The sequence below is a fragment of the Ipomoea nil genome, unplaced genomic scaffold (genome assembly GCF_001879475.1).
Source record: "Ipomoea nil cultivar Tokyo-kokei standard unplaced genomic scaffold, Asagao_1.1 scaffold2705, whole genome shotgun sequence".
NCBI lineage: Eukaryota > Viridiplantae > Streptophyta > Magnoliopsida > Solanales > Convolvulaceae > Ipomoea > Ipomoea nil.
Window position 1 is genome coordinate 1564720 of NW_017619133.1, and position 16049 is coordinate 1580768.

General features: G+C 32.9%; 1 protein-coding gene across 1 annotated transcript; it reads right to left on the reverse strand.

The window, feature by feature from the left end:
* Positions 1-14806: 14806 nt before the first annotated feature.
* On the reverse strand, positions 14807-15489 carry LOC109156381. The gene is made up of 2 exons (XM_019304227.1): positions 15350-15489; positions 14807-15234 (listed from the first exon to the last, which is right to left on the reverse strand). Exons 1-2 carry the CDS (start codon positions 15455-15457, stop codon positions 14941-14943), a joined length of 402 nt encoding a protein of 133 aa, XP_019159772.1. The 5' UTR covers positions 15458-15489; the 3' UTR covers positions 14807-14940.
* Positions 15490-16049: the final 560 nt, after the last annotated feature.

Sequence of the window (16049 nt, forward strand, 5' to 3'; positions counted from 1 at the left end):
ATCATTTCAAACCTTTTAATAGGTTACTTTTAAATTAACATATATAATTAAATTATTCTACCCAATTATATATATCATTTCTAAATATGATCCTAATAAGTCTATATGATGTACGATATATATGTATATAATAATATATAAATATAGTATTATTCTATTATACCTATAAGTAATTATGGAATTGACAATTACATACGTTCATATGAAAATATTTATTATATAAATAAATATTCTGCCTTTTAATAAACTATTTTTATATATGGTAATTAATTTCATAATTACAAATACAAATTCCTGAGACTTTTGCGACATTCCAATTTGTCAAATAATTTTAAAATAATTTATTATATCATTTCAAACCTTTTAATAGATTATTTTTAAATTTTTAAATTAATATATATATAATTAAATTATTCTACCAATTATATATATCATTCCTAAATACGATCCTAATAACTATATATGATGTACGATATATATGTATATAATAATATATAAATATAGTATTATCCTATTATACCTATATATGTAATTATGGAATTGACAGTTACATAAATTCATATGGAAATAATTATTATTTAAATAAATATCCTGCCTTTTAATAGACTATTTTTATATTTTTATATATGGTAATGAATTTGATAATTACAAATAAAAATTCCTAATTGCAAGGATACTTTTGTGACATTCCAATCTGCCAAATAATTTCAAAATAATTTATTTTATCATTCCAAACCTTTTAATAGGTTATTTTTAAATTAATATATAGAAGTAAATTATTCTACATACCCAATTATATATATCATTCCTAAATCTGATCCTAATAACTATATATGATGTACAATATATATGTATATTTTTTTTGGAATAATATATATGTATATAATAATATATAAATATAATACTATCCTATTATACCTATATGTAATTCTCAAATTGACAATTCCATACGTTCATATGGAAATAATTATTATATAAATAAATATATTTCATGCCTTTTAATAGACTATTTTTATATATAGTAACTAATTTCATAATTACAAATAAAAATACAATATGAAAAAGTAATGTAAATCTTTAATGTAAAAAAATACACAGAATTTCTCCACAAGAAATAACTTAGAAATAGAAAAAAAAAAAAAGTAATTTTACCACTGCATAATTGTAACAACAACCGAATTGTATCGTTGCATGCCCTTTGCCCAATTGAAATTGTTGTAGCAAAGAACGTACTCCAGTCCGACTTCATCGCAATGTTGCCCATCGAAGTCGCCACCTTCCCATTGCACGCGGTTATAGATAGGAATCAGGCGCTCCCAAACCTCCCTAGCCTTCTAGCATTTCCTTACAATATGATCAGCATCTTCATCAACTTCGGGGCAGAAGACACATCACACATGCGCCATCAACAGGGAGAACTCTCCTCCATCTTTCTACATTGCACAGGATGCGTTGATGGTAGAAGGGCGGTGTATTCTGCCTTCAATGGGCTTAGGATAGGAAGGTCAAAAAATTGTAAATAAAATTGTAAGTTAATTTTTACTACATCATTATAACAATATTTATTGTAACAATATATTTTGAATTATTTATTATCTTCTTCTATTGACAACAATTGTAGCAATTGTTATTGACAAACTCCCACAACAATTTGTCTCAACATCGAATGGAAATAAAAAAAAAAAAAAATAAAGGAAGTTATCACTGCAATATATCAACATACGCTTGCAAGATAAAGAATTTATAGTACAACTAAGGTCCAGACATATACACAACAAGGCAAATCTAAAACTTTCTACACCATATTCTCATTGCATGACCATTCCCTCTATGCTACCACCAGTAACCCAATTGTTAGGGGTGTGCAAACTTCGGTGAAAGTTCGGTTAACTGACTGAATCGAAGAATTTCAGTTAACTGTTCTTTAACCGAAAACTTCGGTTCGGTTAATGGTTAAAGGATTTACAAAATTTCGGTTAATGGTTAATTCGGTTCAAAACTATCGGTTAATCGAATTAACCGAACGGTTAACCAAAATTATATATATAATTCAATATATATGGATGATTGAGCGTTATAATTTGTACTTTTATTTTTGTAGTGTTGTTATGGTATTGTGTTTGTATATTTTCTTATGAATTTACTCTTATAGGTATTATTTTAATTGAATTTAGAGTTAATCAACGATTTGGTCCCTCAATTATTAGCGAACTATCAATGTAGTCCCTCAATCGGTTATTCATCAATTTGGTCCCCGAAAATAATTGTTTTTAGTCGATTTAGTCCCTCCGACTATAGCCCGTCAACAAGTCGGTGAGAGCTCCGATTTAGCAAGGGAATTTTGGTCTTTTCTTGTCTTCAGCCCTCTTCTTACCAAGCATGGGATCTTCATCATAGTCCGGTGCTTTGTTTCACCATAGCCATGACATTATTAGACGTTGGAGTGAACAAATTGAAAACTTGGTTTTCACCTTTAGCCTCCACCACGTCCGATTCCCCTTGCCAACCCTGTTTAGTAAGGGTGGTGACCCGGTAACAAGCAAAACCCTAGGTTTCCCATTCATGGAATTAGGAAACGCAGGGTGTCTCTCGAACCATACCTTCCGTTGTTCGTCTCATCTGGTGATTTTGAGGCCCAGCGAGAAGGTCTCGTTGAGGCGACTGAGGAACCGATCCTCTAACTAGTCATCCGGATCGTCGGGGGTCCTTGTTGAACCAGATCTCATGAGGATCCAATTCGTCTCGTCGATCAGGTACGAGTTTTCGAGGTCCGCGTCGGAGGAAGCGAGGTTGCCGACGCCGATGGTGCCACGGAGGATGAGGATGGCGAAGAAGCTTTAGAGGATGGTGATCTTGATGTTGTTGATGGTTCGCAAGATCTGGCACCCGCGAGGGACCTGGGGGCTAGCTCGGCTCCTGGAATCTCCATTCACGGCGGCTCTGGCGTCTGTAGCAGCGGTGGGAAGCGCTCCGGGTCTGTGAGAGAAAGCTGGGTGCGAAACCTCTCTCTCTCTCTCTCTCTCTCTCTCTCTCTCTCTCTCTCCATACAATTTCTCGGGTTAGTGTAGAGTGTTATTGTGATGGTGGAACCTTTCATGGGGCCAATTTCTGGCGTGACCCCCCGTTTGGCTCAAGAAATTACTGTTCTCGCAGGTATTGTTGATTGTGGGTCTGTGCGTCTTTCTGGAGGTGTATGTTTTCCGACGAAAGTTTCACTCTGCAATTATTAGCGAACTGTCAATGTAGTCCCTCAATTATTAGCGAATTGTCAATGTAGTCCTTCAATCGCTTATTCATCGAAAGGTTTCACTTTGGAGGTGTATGTTTTCTGAGAAAACAACCTTTGTCAAAAAAAACAAAAAAAAAAAACAAAACAAAAAACAAAACAAAAAAAAAACAAAACAAAAAAAAAAAAACAAAAAACAAAAAAAAAAAAAAACAAAAAAAAAAAAAAACAAAAAAAACAAGAAAGCAACCTGAGTGTCTAAGGTCATCTCCGATCTTCTACACCAAATTTCATTTCAAATTTTACACCAAAAGGAATATTCCCAGCATATTCTTACACAAAAAGTTTTCCATCTCCAAGACTCCAACCCATTACACCAAATTCTACACCAAATTTTATTTCTTCACTAAAATAATTTATTTTCTCATAACTTAAGACTTTGTATTATCTTTAAATATTTTAATATAAAATATAATTATAATGCAAATATTATGTTAATTTTGTTTAAAGTAATTTTTGATTTAATTTGCTTTAATTGTGTTAAATTTATGCTTTATATGTAGTTTCATTTTTAATTATTCAATCTTCAATATTAATCTTAATTTAATCGTCTTGATGAAATCTTTTGAATGATATAATTTATGTTTATAATATAAAATTTATAAATAAAAACAAAGGGTAGTTTGGGAATAAACAATTTTGTGTGAGATGAACAGTGTAGCGCCAAATTTGGCGCTGCACAATTCATCTCACACCAAATATTTGGTGGGATGTCGTGTCCTTTGGAATTTATTTGCACTTTTTTTTTTTCTTTCCTGTTTTGGTTATTTGGTGTGCCCTTAGAGATAGTCTAATAAAAATTAAATACAAATAAGTTTGACAAAAAATCCATCATTATGTCATTATATGATCATAATACACACTCAGTCTATAACGACATCTACCTTCCAGCATATATCAATATATCGTTCATCAGAATGTTCAAGAATTCTAGGGGTAATGTAAAAGAAATAAAATATAATATAAATTGGTAGCGTCAGATAATTTCGCAAGGAAAATTTCAAGTCTCTTTAAATTAGCTAGGCTATGCTAAAATCCACTATTATATTGTTCTTGGATTGTGCATGTACAAAATGATGGGTTGTATAATGTGCGCACAAAGAGTACACAAGTCTATATTAGGGGAGGGATAAGTTTTTTTTTTTTTTTTTTTTTTTGAATGCTACTGACTCTATTACATAATATCTATTCAAACATATTTTCTCAACTTAATGAAACACACAGAGTCAATAACGCCTCCACTGAGGCTCAATCTCATGACCTCCCACATGGGAAAGGTCACTACATGCAATCTGAGCACAAGGTGCTTGGCAGAGAGGGATGAGTTTGGTTTGTGTATAGACTAATAGGGGTATATTCAATAATGACTTTTATAGACATTAGACTTTTAAAATGATAGATTATATTCTAATAAATTTTTATTCTCTTTCATCAAAATTTTTTAAAACTTTGTAAGACTCTATAAAAGTCTATATAAAAAGCATTATTTATAAACTTTTATCAACTTTTAAAGAGTGTACAAAAGTCATTGAAATTCTATATTGCATACATCTTACACACTTTCAATGATTTCGATTCTTATGATTTATAATTTTGGCTAAAGTGTCATCCTGCACCATGAACTATAACTGATTCTTCATGCCACACCCTGACCTATCATAAGTGCTATTTTGATCCACGAACCAATTATTTTTTTCCATCTAGAACTTTTCACAGGTTTCCCAAGTAACAAGATGACATGTGACAGGTTGTTAGCTGATGTGGAGCTTCTTTCTTGTTGATGTGGTTAATTTTAATGTTGACCTGTTGACATGGCACCTTGAACTTCTTTCTTCTTCAATCCCCATCTTCCGATTAAAATTCCCGGTGAACAGACTCCCCAACCGTCGCCCTCCCCGGATTCAAATTCTTGGCCGCGAATCCGCAACCCCCGCTGTTTTCTTCCGTCACCATGAATGTTGGTCAGGTTATACCTAGGAGGCCTTGCTTCACCATAGTGTGTCAGATTGAAGTCGCTATTATATTCCCATAGTCTTATTTTGCCAAGACGTCATCACGAATAGCTGCAATTTTAATTCCAAGTTTTCATTTTTTCTTTTTTCTTACTTGGTTTCTGTACACCTTAAATGGAAGGAAATGCCATGACACTAGTCTATCACTTACTCTGAGCCAAATGCACAAGGTTCTTAGTAGATGTTGATTGAGGCTCATACTTCAAGAATAGCTCAACAGTAGAATTAAGACAACAGTTCTTCCCTAAACTCTCCAAATGTTAAAAATAAATAAATAAATAAAAAAAGCTGGATTTCATCAAACTATATGTTGGCAATTTGAGTTTTTGATGGCGGGGTGGTACGGTGGTGGAAAATTTCAATGTAGCAGAAAATGGAAGGGTCCAGAGATTAAGAGTACCATGATGAGCAAAAGAGTACCAGAAATGAAATAAAATCCAAAACCCTGTAGTCTAGCACCTCGCACCTGTTGGAAGAAGGTGCTTGTAATCTGTAATACATTTGAAATACAACAAAATACAGAAAATAACAGGGAACACAAACTGGATCATTTGATATCTTCAGGCGTGTAATCACTTTCCTATAAGCTTTAAATCTCCCTCTATAAAAGCAACAAGGTTCAAGATTTAATCTTATGGGATACAAGAAGATGAATGAAATTCTCAAGTTGGCCTTGTTTTGAGAATTCCCTGTAGAGATGTAAGCCTGTGAAGTATCTTGGTTTCCTGCAAGTTGATTGCCTCCACCAATTGCCTATTTTCTCTTTTCTCTGTTTTCTTCAGATGTTTCTCTAGATATTTATATAAAATAAATATAGCAGTTAGGAGAAGTTACATGGAAGTTAATTATTTAAATTTAAAATTTAACTTCCATAAGATATATCTTATCTGATATATCAGGCATGGGAAAAATATATCTGAATATTATAAATATTCATATGATATGGACCTTCGTAGGTTCATGCACTGCATACAAAATAACAAAGTAAAATATATATATATATATATATATATATATATATATTATATATTTATTAACTCATTGCATGCAAGCATGCAAAATAAATAAATAAATAAATAAATAAATAATATATATTAATTACTTAAATGCAAGTTGTAGGCACAAACCAACAAGCTTCGTGAACCTCATGATTAGGACGAAACCATTTCATGCAAAGACGAAAGCATTGATTAGGAGTTTCATTTTAACCAACGAAACCATTTCATTTTAACCAACGAACCCAACAATAGGGCCATCAACTTTCGTTAATACATTTCACGCGTCCAAGCAAAGCACGAAAGTATTAAACTTTCGTTAAGCCTTTACCGAAACCATTTGAAAAATAACGAAGTGTGCATTAACACGAATTTTAACAAATTGTACAACAATTCGTCAAACTTGATTCGATACCATCGAATTGATTAATGCATTGATTCGTTAAAACTAACGATTCGTTAACACCAACGAATCATTAAGCTTCGGTTTCAAATCAATTTTCCCAACTTACTTTCTACCAAACTAAAATAATATTCATACTCCACAACTCCAAATATTATTTAAGCTTTTCATGGTAGTTCATCTGAACCATTAACTCTCATTACTATATAAATCTCTAACATTCCTCCTCCATTTATATAGTAAAAATTAATAATGTACCAAGATAGATCCAAAACTCATACATAAATGAAAGTGTCTTAGAGATTGAACTTTCACATAATATTATATGCGTTACATTAATTCGGATTGCAGTGATGGACGAACCTTGAATCACGCAGTCTCTTTGAAGAAACGTAGATATAACACACACAAGTTTTACAGTCATTACAACTCACTGTAACTTGACACTATTATGGCCATGTGTCCGTATCCATTAATGAGCACATACCAAGTAATGCCCAACTTGTTTGAAGCGGCCACACTTCATGCTCACAGAGGCTAATCTTTTAACTCATGCACAGCATCTTGCATTTTTTCAAAAGATCAGTTAAGAGTAAAAAACTCATCCCTACAACAATGCAGAACCAAGCATCACCTTTTCTTTGGATACAATTTTAATTAAACTTTTGATGCTTGCAAATCACAAAATGAAGTACTCATCTACATTGAACTCAAGGTCTAACGTAATAACTTAGACGTGAGTTGAGCTTTCCTTCATTTGCAATTTTAATTTAGGCTTTCCGTATCCCTTCCGATGAACCATGTCCCTTGCAAGGACACTTGCAAACGGATCCGTTAAAACCGGGACTGTACCAAGTCCAATGCTACAACACCATAACTTAGGAGCTCCCGCACATATATAGCTATGTAACAAGCCTATGTGTCTTCACTTGCCATTATAACTTATTGTTATATGCTTTGGCCAGTGTAGTAGCGCTGTCACAATGTACTAAAACTGGTGACATCGGTTTTGGCCAAACCGGAATCTAAATAATCAAATTCCTTAGCCAATCAAATTATTTGCATGCCAAAGCCAACACAAGAAATTGAGATGCCGTAGTTGAAAAGGCAACTTTGCTTTTAGAAATCCATAAAACAACACCTCCTCCAAGCAGAAATACCATCTACTAATTGAGGAACAAGTTTCATGATTAGACATTCAACTAGTATTAGAAAATCTTTTCAGAATGGAAATTTCTATTAAATATACTAAACCATAATTAATGGTTTTATTCAAGTATATCAACATTCCTTTTAATTCATCCACTTAGCCAACCGATGATAGATAGAAATTCAATATTCCATTAATGAACTGGAGAAAAATATTCAATTGATTTTACCGGAACCCACTTAATAGGTTCCTAGTCAATAAATATTTATTTCTTGCAAATTCTATAACCAAGAATTTCAATCATCATGTTGAACTTATTAGCAGTGAGGACTTCTTAAAATAAAAATCCAACCTCCTCCATTTGAGACATCATCAACTTTGGAGAATAAACCTCCCCCATTCAGAGAACGTAAACTTTGGAGAATAAACCGTTTTGATTTTAAGCTTTTAACTTTTCATGTTTCTTCTAAACTGAAGAATCATACCAACTTAAATCTTAATCCATGATTTAAATTTAAACTTTCTTTTCACTGCTAATTGTCAGCCATACTAGATAAACTAGCTAGTAAACTTTTTGACTTTCAGAATTTTAACACATTCTCAAAATGAGAAACTTTGTGTTAAAGGCATTCATAAATTTTATGAATTTCATTATGCATGCCTCATGCATAAAACTTTCTGTATCATATCCCTTCATAAGAAATATAACAGAGTATTTCAAAGGCAATTATGTCTTTATCAGAAATATTAATAACATAATATTTCAAAAGCTTTCACAAGGATAAAAACTATCTGTGGGCTTAAATAATCAAAAATTCCATGCATGACATTGAAATTATTTTCAACATACAATCATTAGACATTGTAACCATGCAAAAGAAAACAACAAATTGATAACACCAAATTAATTCAAATTTGGCAGATTTACAGCACCCCAAGATCCAACATAATATATATGTATCTTGTATACTATGCATGCAACCGAGACAAATTCTCAATATAAAAATATTTATACACATGCATAAACATATCCTTGTATTTAACAGGCTTTGCAAAACTATAAAGAATCTCATGCAAACCTTCTAGACATAATCCAGAACTTAGCCAAATAAATAAATAAAACTTACAATATTCATGCCGAGGCCGAAACAAATAAAAGGTATTGTACCGATTTCAACCTGTAACTTGTATCTGCTTTAATAGTCATCACTTTCGGCCTTTGATACGCTGAAACCACACACCCACTCTAGGGAAGTACACATCTTCTCATGCCAATTAATTATGGCTAACAAAATGATTTATTTAAATAAAACCATTTTACACATCTCATTAATCATCTTGGCATCACTTGATGCCCCATGACTTTAAGTGAATATGAAAGCAAAAACTGCATAACACGCATTTAATCCACATGTACAACATGTACATAGCATGCCATGAATAACATGCAAAAATCGCATGAACAACCTTCTTGTACAATGGAAAGTGATTTCTATCATCCTTACCACCAAATTTGAAATTCTCATTCCGAAATATTTCCGTGATAGGAAACTGCTCTTTCACGCCTGACCTCTTGTCTTCAAAACTTTCAAGACAAGACCATGATCACAAGTTTATAACCTTTAAAGCTTATAGATTGTTGGAAGAAGGTGCTTGTAATCTGTAATACATTTGAAATACAACAAAATACATAAAATAACAGGGAACACAAACTGGATCATTTGATATCTTCAGGCGTGTAATCACTTTCCTATAATCTTTAAATCTCCCTCTATAAAAGCAACAAGGTTCAAGATTTAATCTTATGGGATACAAGAAGATGAATGAAATTCTCAAGTTGGCCTTGTTTTGAGAATTCCCTGTAGAGATGTAAGCCTGTGAAGTATCTTGGTTTCCTGCAAGTTGATTGCCTCCATCAATTGCCTATTTTCTCTTTTCTCTGTTTTCTTCAGATGTTTCTCTAGATATTTATATAAAATAAATATAGCAGTTAGGAGAAGTTACATGGAAGTTAATTATTTAAATTTAAAATTTAACTTCCATAAGATATATCTTATCTGATATATCAGGCATGGGAAAAATATATCTGAATATTATAAATATTTATATGATATGGACCTTCGTAGATTTATGCACTGCATACAAAATAACAAAGTAAAATATATATATATATATATATATATATATATATATATATATATATATATATTATATATTTATTAACTCATTGCATGCAAGCATGCAAAATAAATAAATAAATAAATAAATAAATAAATAAATAATATATATTAATTACTTAAATGCAAGTTGTAGGCACAAACCAACAAGCTTCGTGAACCTCATGATTAGGACGAAACCATTTCATGCAAAGACGAAAGCATTGATTAGGAGTTTCATTTTAACCAACGAAACCATTTCATTTTAACCAACGAACCCAACAATAGGGCCATCAACTTTCGTTAATACATTTCACGCGTCCAGGCAAAGCACGAAAGTATTAAACTTTCGTTAAGCCTTTACCGAAACCATTTGAAAAATAACGAAGTGTGCATTAAAACGAATTTTAACAAATTGTACAACAATTCGTCAAACTTGATTCGATACCATCGAATTGATTAATGCATTGATTCGTTAAAACTAACGATTCGTTAACACCAACGAATCATTAAGCTTCGGTTTCAAATCAATTTTCCCAACTTACTTTCTACCAAACTAAAATAATATTCATACTCCACAACTCCAAATATTATTTAAGCTTTTCATGGTAGTTCATCTGATCCATTAACTCTCATTACTATATAAATCTCTAACAGCACCAACCCCCACCGCTCACCACCTGCAATAATTTCTGCATTGCATCCTCCTAGTGATATCAGAAGCAAGACATATATCTCTTTGCCCCTGTTTCTCTCTCTCATGCAAAGAACCCTTTCTGCTCAATCTCTTGGTTTTTGATACCCAAACTAAATTAATTAGTTACCGATGCTATCGACAACGCAGTTTCAAAATCTGACCGAGGCATAAACGGGTACTGGGTCAGAAACGGTGAGGGAGGAAGACGTGAGCGCCAAAAAAAAAAAAAAAAAAAGTTCATGTCAAACATATTCTTACCTGTAACCTGTAGGTAACCTGTGAAAAGTTCTAAATGAAAAGAAATAATTGGTTCGTGGATCGAAATAGCACTTAAGAAAGGTCAGGGTGCGGCATGAAAAATCAGTTATAGTTCATGGTGCAAGATGACACTTTAGCTTATAATTTTTCTTGCAAAACATGTTATAAACTTATAATATATCACAAAATTCTTCTTATTATATAGTTCTTCACCCACATCAACATTCTCAACATTACTATTTTAATCCATAGTATGGTGAGACTTATATAAAAAAAAAAAACTATTTCATAAGAAATTGAAAACAATATTGAATACTAAAATTTATTGTAACAGAAATGTTCAAATAAAATATTTTAAAATTATATTTGATATACTGCTAGACATCAAGCACTGAGCTATTATTTACCATAGTAATTTGGGAGTGCGAACAACAACAATGTGCTACTGTTTGCAGCCTCAAATTGCCGTTGCGGATAGTAGTTCGGTATTCGTAGTAACTTATTGTTAAATATAAGAAAAAAATATTACAAACATAAATATAAAAATAAAAAAACACCAAAATATACAAGTATATATATATATATATATATATATATATATATATATATATATATATATATATATATATATATATATATAGAGAGAGAGAGAGAGAGAGAGAGAGAGAGAGAGGCGAGTTCAGGTGCGGCAGTGTCTTATGGTGCGGCGATTTCTTACGGTGCGGCAACACCAATAGTTCAACAAATATGCACCATCAACGTTAGGAAAATACACCACACAAAACAGAGTAAACAGAGCCCCGCATCACCAAACACACACCATTAGGTGTGAGTAAAAACACCATACACTGTTCGGAAATACACCATTGGGGGTGATGAGTTATATGGTGTATTTTTTTTGAGTCTGTTGTGTATTTTGTGATGTTTTATTGCATTTTATTGGGGTGTGTTTTTATTACACTGTTGGTGCATATTGTTAACACTGTTGGTGTATTCTGGAATTCCGCCGCACCGCCGCACGGGAAGACCCCGCCGCATTTGAACTTTATTATATATATATATATATATATATATATATATATATATATATATATATATATATATATATATAGTAAAATTTAATGGTGATAGATGAAAATTTTGATTTGTTCATGTATTTAGGGAGAAATATTCTTAGAGAATGTTTAGAGTTAGGGAGAAAAGTTCCTAAAGAAAGTTTAGAAGTTAGGGATAAAAAGTTGGTAGAAAAAAAAATAAAAAAGCAAAATATACAAGTAATAATAAAGTAAAAATAATATTATTTAAAATTTTTAGATTAAGATCCTAAAGTTTAGGAGAGAGAAACAAATTAGTAGAGTTTAGGTATGAAAAAAATATAGGATAACGAAGAAAATATAATTTATTGAATTTAGGTATAAGGTTTATAAAGTTTAAACATGGAGAGAAAATAGAGTTTAAATAGAGAGAGAAACATTAAGAGTTGGTAGAAGAAAATTTTGAATTGAATGTCTCTAAACTTTTGAAGTTTATATGACCTGATAGAACATTTGGAGGACGTAAATCATGGTAACTCAACTGAACATAAAACACAGAGGCTAGACCACCGGTGCTCACTGCGCACAAGGAACCCCCCTCACTTTGAGAAGTTGCTCCCACAATGCCTTGAAGTTTATATGACTCGAGCTGAACATAAACCACATAGGCTAGACCGAGGAACCCCCCTCACTTTGAGAAGTTGCTCCCACAATGCCTTGAAGTTTATATGACTCGAGCTGAACATAAACCACAGAGGCTAGACCGGTGCTCACTGCGCACAAGGAACCCCCCTCACTTTGAGAAGTTGCTCCCACAATGCCTTGAAGTTCATATGACTCGATAGGCTAGACCGGTGCTCACTGCGCACAAGGAACCCCCCTCACTTTGAGAAGTTGCTCTCGCAATGCCTTGAAGTTTATATGACTCGATAGATGGTAACTCAACTGAACATAAACCACAGAGGCTAGACCAGTGCTCATTGCGCACAAGGAACCCCCCCTCACCCCCTCACTTTGAGAAGTTGCTCCCACAATGCCACTGGTGAAACTCGATCCCTGGTCATTCTTCCAGAGTTTCACCTCTATGACCAGTTGAGCTGCCCATGATTGAATAAGTGGAGGATGACGGGATGAGATATGTCTATCATATTTGCTTGTTTGGGTTGTATGTAGTGTATATATATTTTTTATACATTGATTTTATTATACAAAAATAAATAAATTAAAGAATAATGTGTTATTGAAATATTTGGAGGATTTTTTTGCATTGCTCAAGCCTACTAATTCCTTTAACTCTTTGAACTTTAATTTGAAATTTCTCTCATATATATGGTTAAGACTTAAATTACTTTTAACTAGAGTTGTCAATGTAGGCCAAAGGCTAGCGAAGAAAAACCTTTGCACGCACCTTGTGAAACAAATGAAATAAGTATAACCAACAATAGTCCAATAGCACCAAGTTGCTCTCTCATAAGGGAGGTTGTGGATTGAGCCTCAGTGGAGGCGATATTGACTCTTTGTGCTTCAATAGGATAATACTACATAGTAATAGAGTCAGTAGTATTAAAAAAAAGTATAACCAATAACATCAATACATAATAATACACTTATATATGCCAAAAATTGAATCAACCACAAAAAATTGGAAACAAATGTATAAAACTTAATAACAAACACAAACAAAGTAGGAGAATTTCGTACTTTTGCCATAAGGTGTCATTGCTCATCAAAGCCGATTTTACATCAAACGATGGCGTTGGCAAAGTTGTTGGGGAATGGCAAGGAAGAAATGGATAGATGGTGAGTGGGTGTGAGGTGAGGCTATGGAATATAGATTTAGGGTTTATATTATTTACTATCTATTGCATCTTGGATTAAGGTGGGTGAATTAGAAAATTTACAATCTTTGTTTATTTTTTTTAAAATAATAATGGCAGGCTAGCTCGCCCCTTAGCAGGGCTAGCCCGTGTGGCTTACTTTTTGACGGGTCTCAAAATTCCTAATCCACACCTACCTTATTAGGATGCATGGTAGGCCAGCTCAGTAGATTAGACTTGTTTTTATAGTATTTCATTTAATCAAATCATTACTTGCATATTTGATGAGAATGCTGATATTTTAAATACATACATACATACATACATATATATATATATATATATATATATATATATATATATATATATATATATATATTTGCATCCCTTCATTTCTTTGAATATTATTTAATTTATAAAAACTTGAAATCTTTATATGTAATCTTCATTTTAATTCTATGGATAACTTATTTGGGAAATTCTTAGGGGTGTTTGACAATTAGTTGCTCATAGCCAATTATGTTTATAGTTTGACCAGTTGATAGTAGTAGCGGTTTGTATGAAAGTGTTTGGTATAAGTGGATAACTTGTAAAATGACTTTTAAGGCGGGATAAAATATTAACCGAGTAAATCATTAAATCCCATGGACACCAATTTCGAGCGGGGCATATTTGAAATTTGAATTTGAACAATCGTCCGGTAAGCTTTTCGAGAAAGACAATGGCTTCTGTTTAGCTGATGGACATGTATCAATCATCATTTCAGATCAGTTGGCTTTCAAGGCTGCATCTCGCCCCCCACTATAATTGTGAAATTTCAAAAATGTCTTCACTCTAAACCAGAGTTCTCCAAAATTTTTATCCCATAAGAAATGTGACTAAGATTTAAAAGTGATCATTTAAATAATTGAAAACAAAAGTTATAGTCCTAAAAAACAGAGGACATATAAGTTCTATGTTCAAACACAGAATATAAGACAAAGGGTTTTGGAGCCACTCCGCATGCACGATCAAACATAATGACCAATATATTTCCCTAGTTAAGACATGAGTAACTTGATTCGCATGCCATTATCCAACAAATTAATTAGTAGTCATCTACGACATTATAACCAACAAGGTTATACGTAGACTAGTGCTCTAGGAAGACAAGTTGTGCATTAGGAGATGCACAAGGGACGCACATCAACTCCCTTAGGATATTCATTGCCATTAAGGCATATGTTATTCTGCATGCAGGATGAATAACAAGTCTCTCCAATGCATGGCATTTGGAGAAGACCGACTTCATAAAAAGAACTTCAAGCTTAGATCCATTAAACCCATCAATCTTCACTGTTCTAAGCTTCTTCATATCCTGATTAATAAAGTAACGGTCTGGATCCTCCAAATGCTTCATAGTATCTTCTTCAAATTGGCTCCATGCCTACAACTCAACAATAAACGAAAAACACTATACAACGAGATTGAGAACTCGAAAGAAACAAAGAAATAATAAAGAATCATGATTGCTAAAAATAAACTAACTCAATCGTATGTACCATTGCTGCCCCAATACGCAATTCACATAGGTTGGGAGATTTTTGAAGCAATGTCATAGCAGTGGCGATCTGCTCCTCACTACTAAAACTCAAATTATGCAGCTCCATTACTTGCAGATTTATTGCAGTCAAAGAATTAAGCACGGATGCGTCAACATCTCCACGCTAGAAAAAGAATAGAGAAAATAGTACAAGTTAGCCCAAGCCCGACAAGAACTTTAGCATTATATTACTAAATCCTTAGCTTCCATAAAAATTGCTTGCTTGCTGTTCGGGAATTGAAAAGGTTGTCATTACTCGAAGCCCCAAGTTTAAAATTATGCAGGAACTTTTACATTTCCCTCGTGCCTCCACGAAGCAGAAATTGATTACATGTAATCATTTTAGGGAAAATGGCGAGTTTGGTCACTGAGTTTAAAGGTAGTGACGACTCAGTCACTGAGTTATGACCGTATCCATTTTTAGCCCCTCAATTATGAGCGAAGTGGCGTATTTGGTCTCTGAACGTTAAAACTAACGGAAAAATTAAAAAATATTTAAAATTTTAGGGGTAAAGTAGGAAATTCACATTTTATTCACTTTCTCTTGACCGTATATCCTGACAATATATGAAAATTATATTATATATATATATATATACCCATCACCTCCTATGTCTTCTTAAAAATCAGAGTAATAAATGAGGAACCTAAGACTCGGT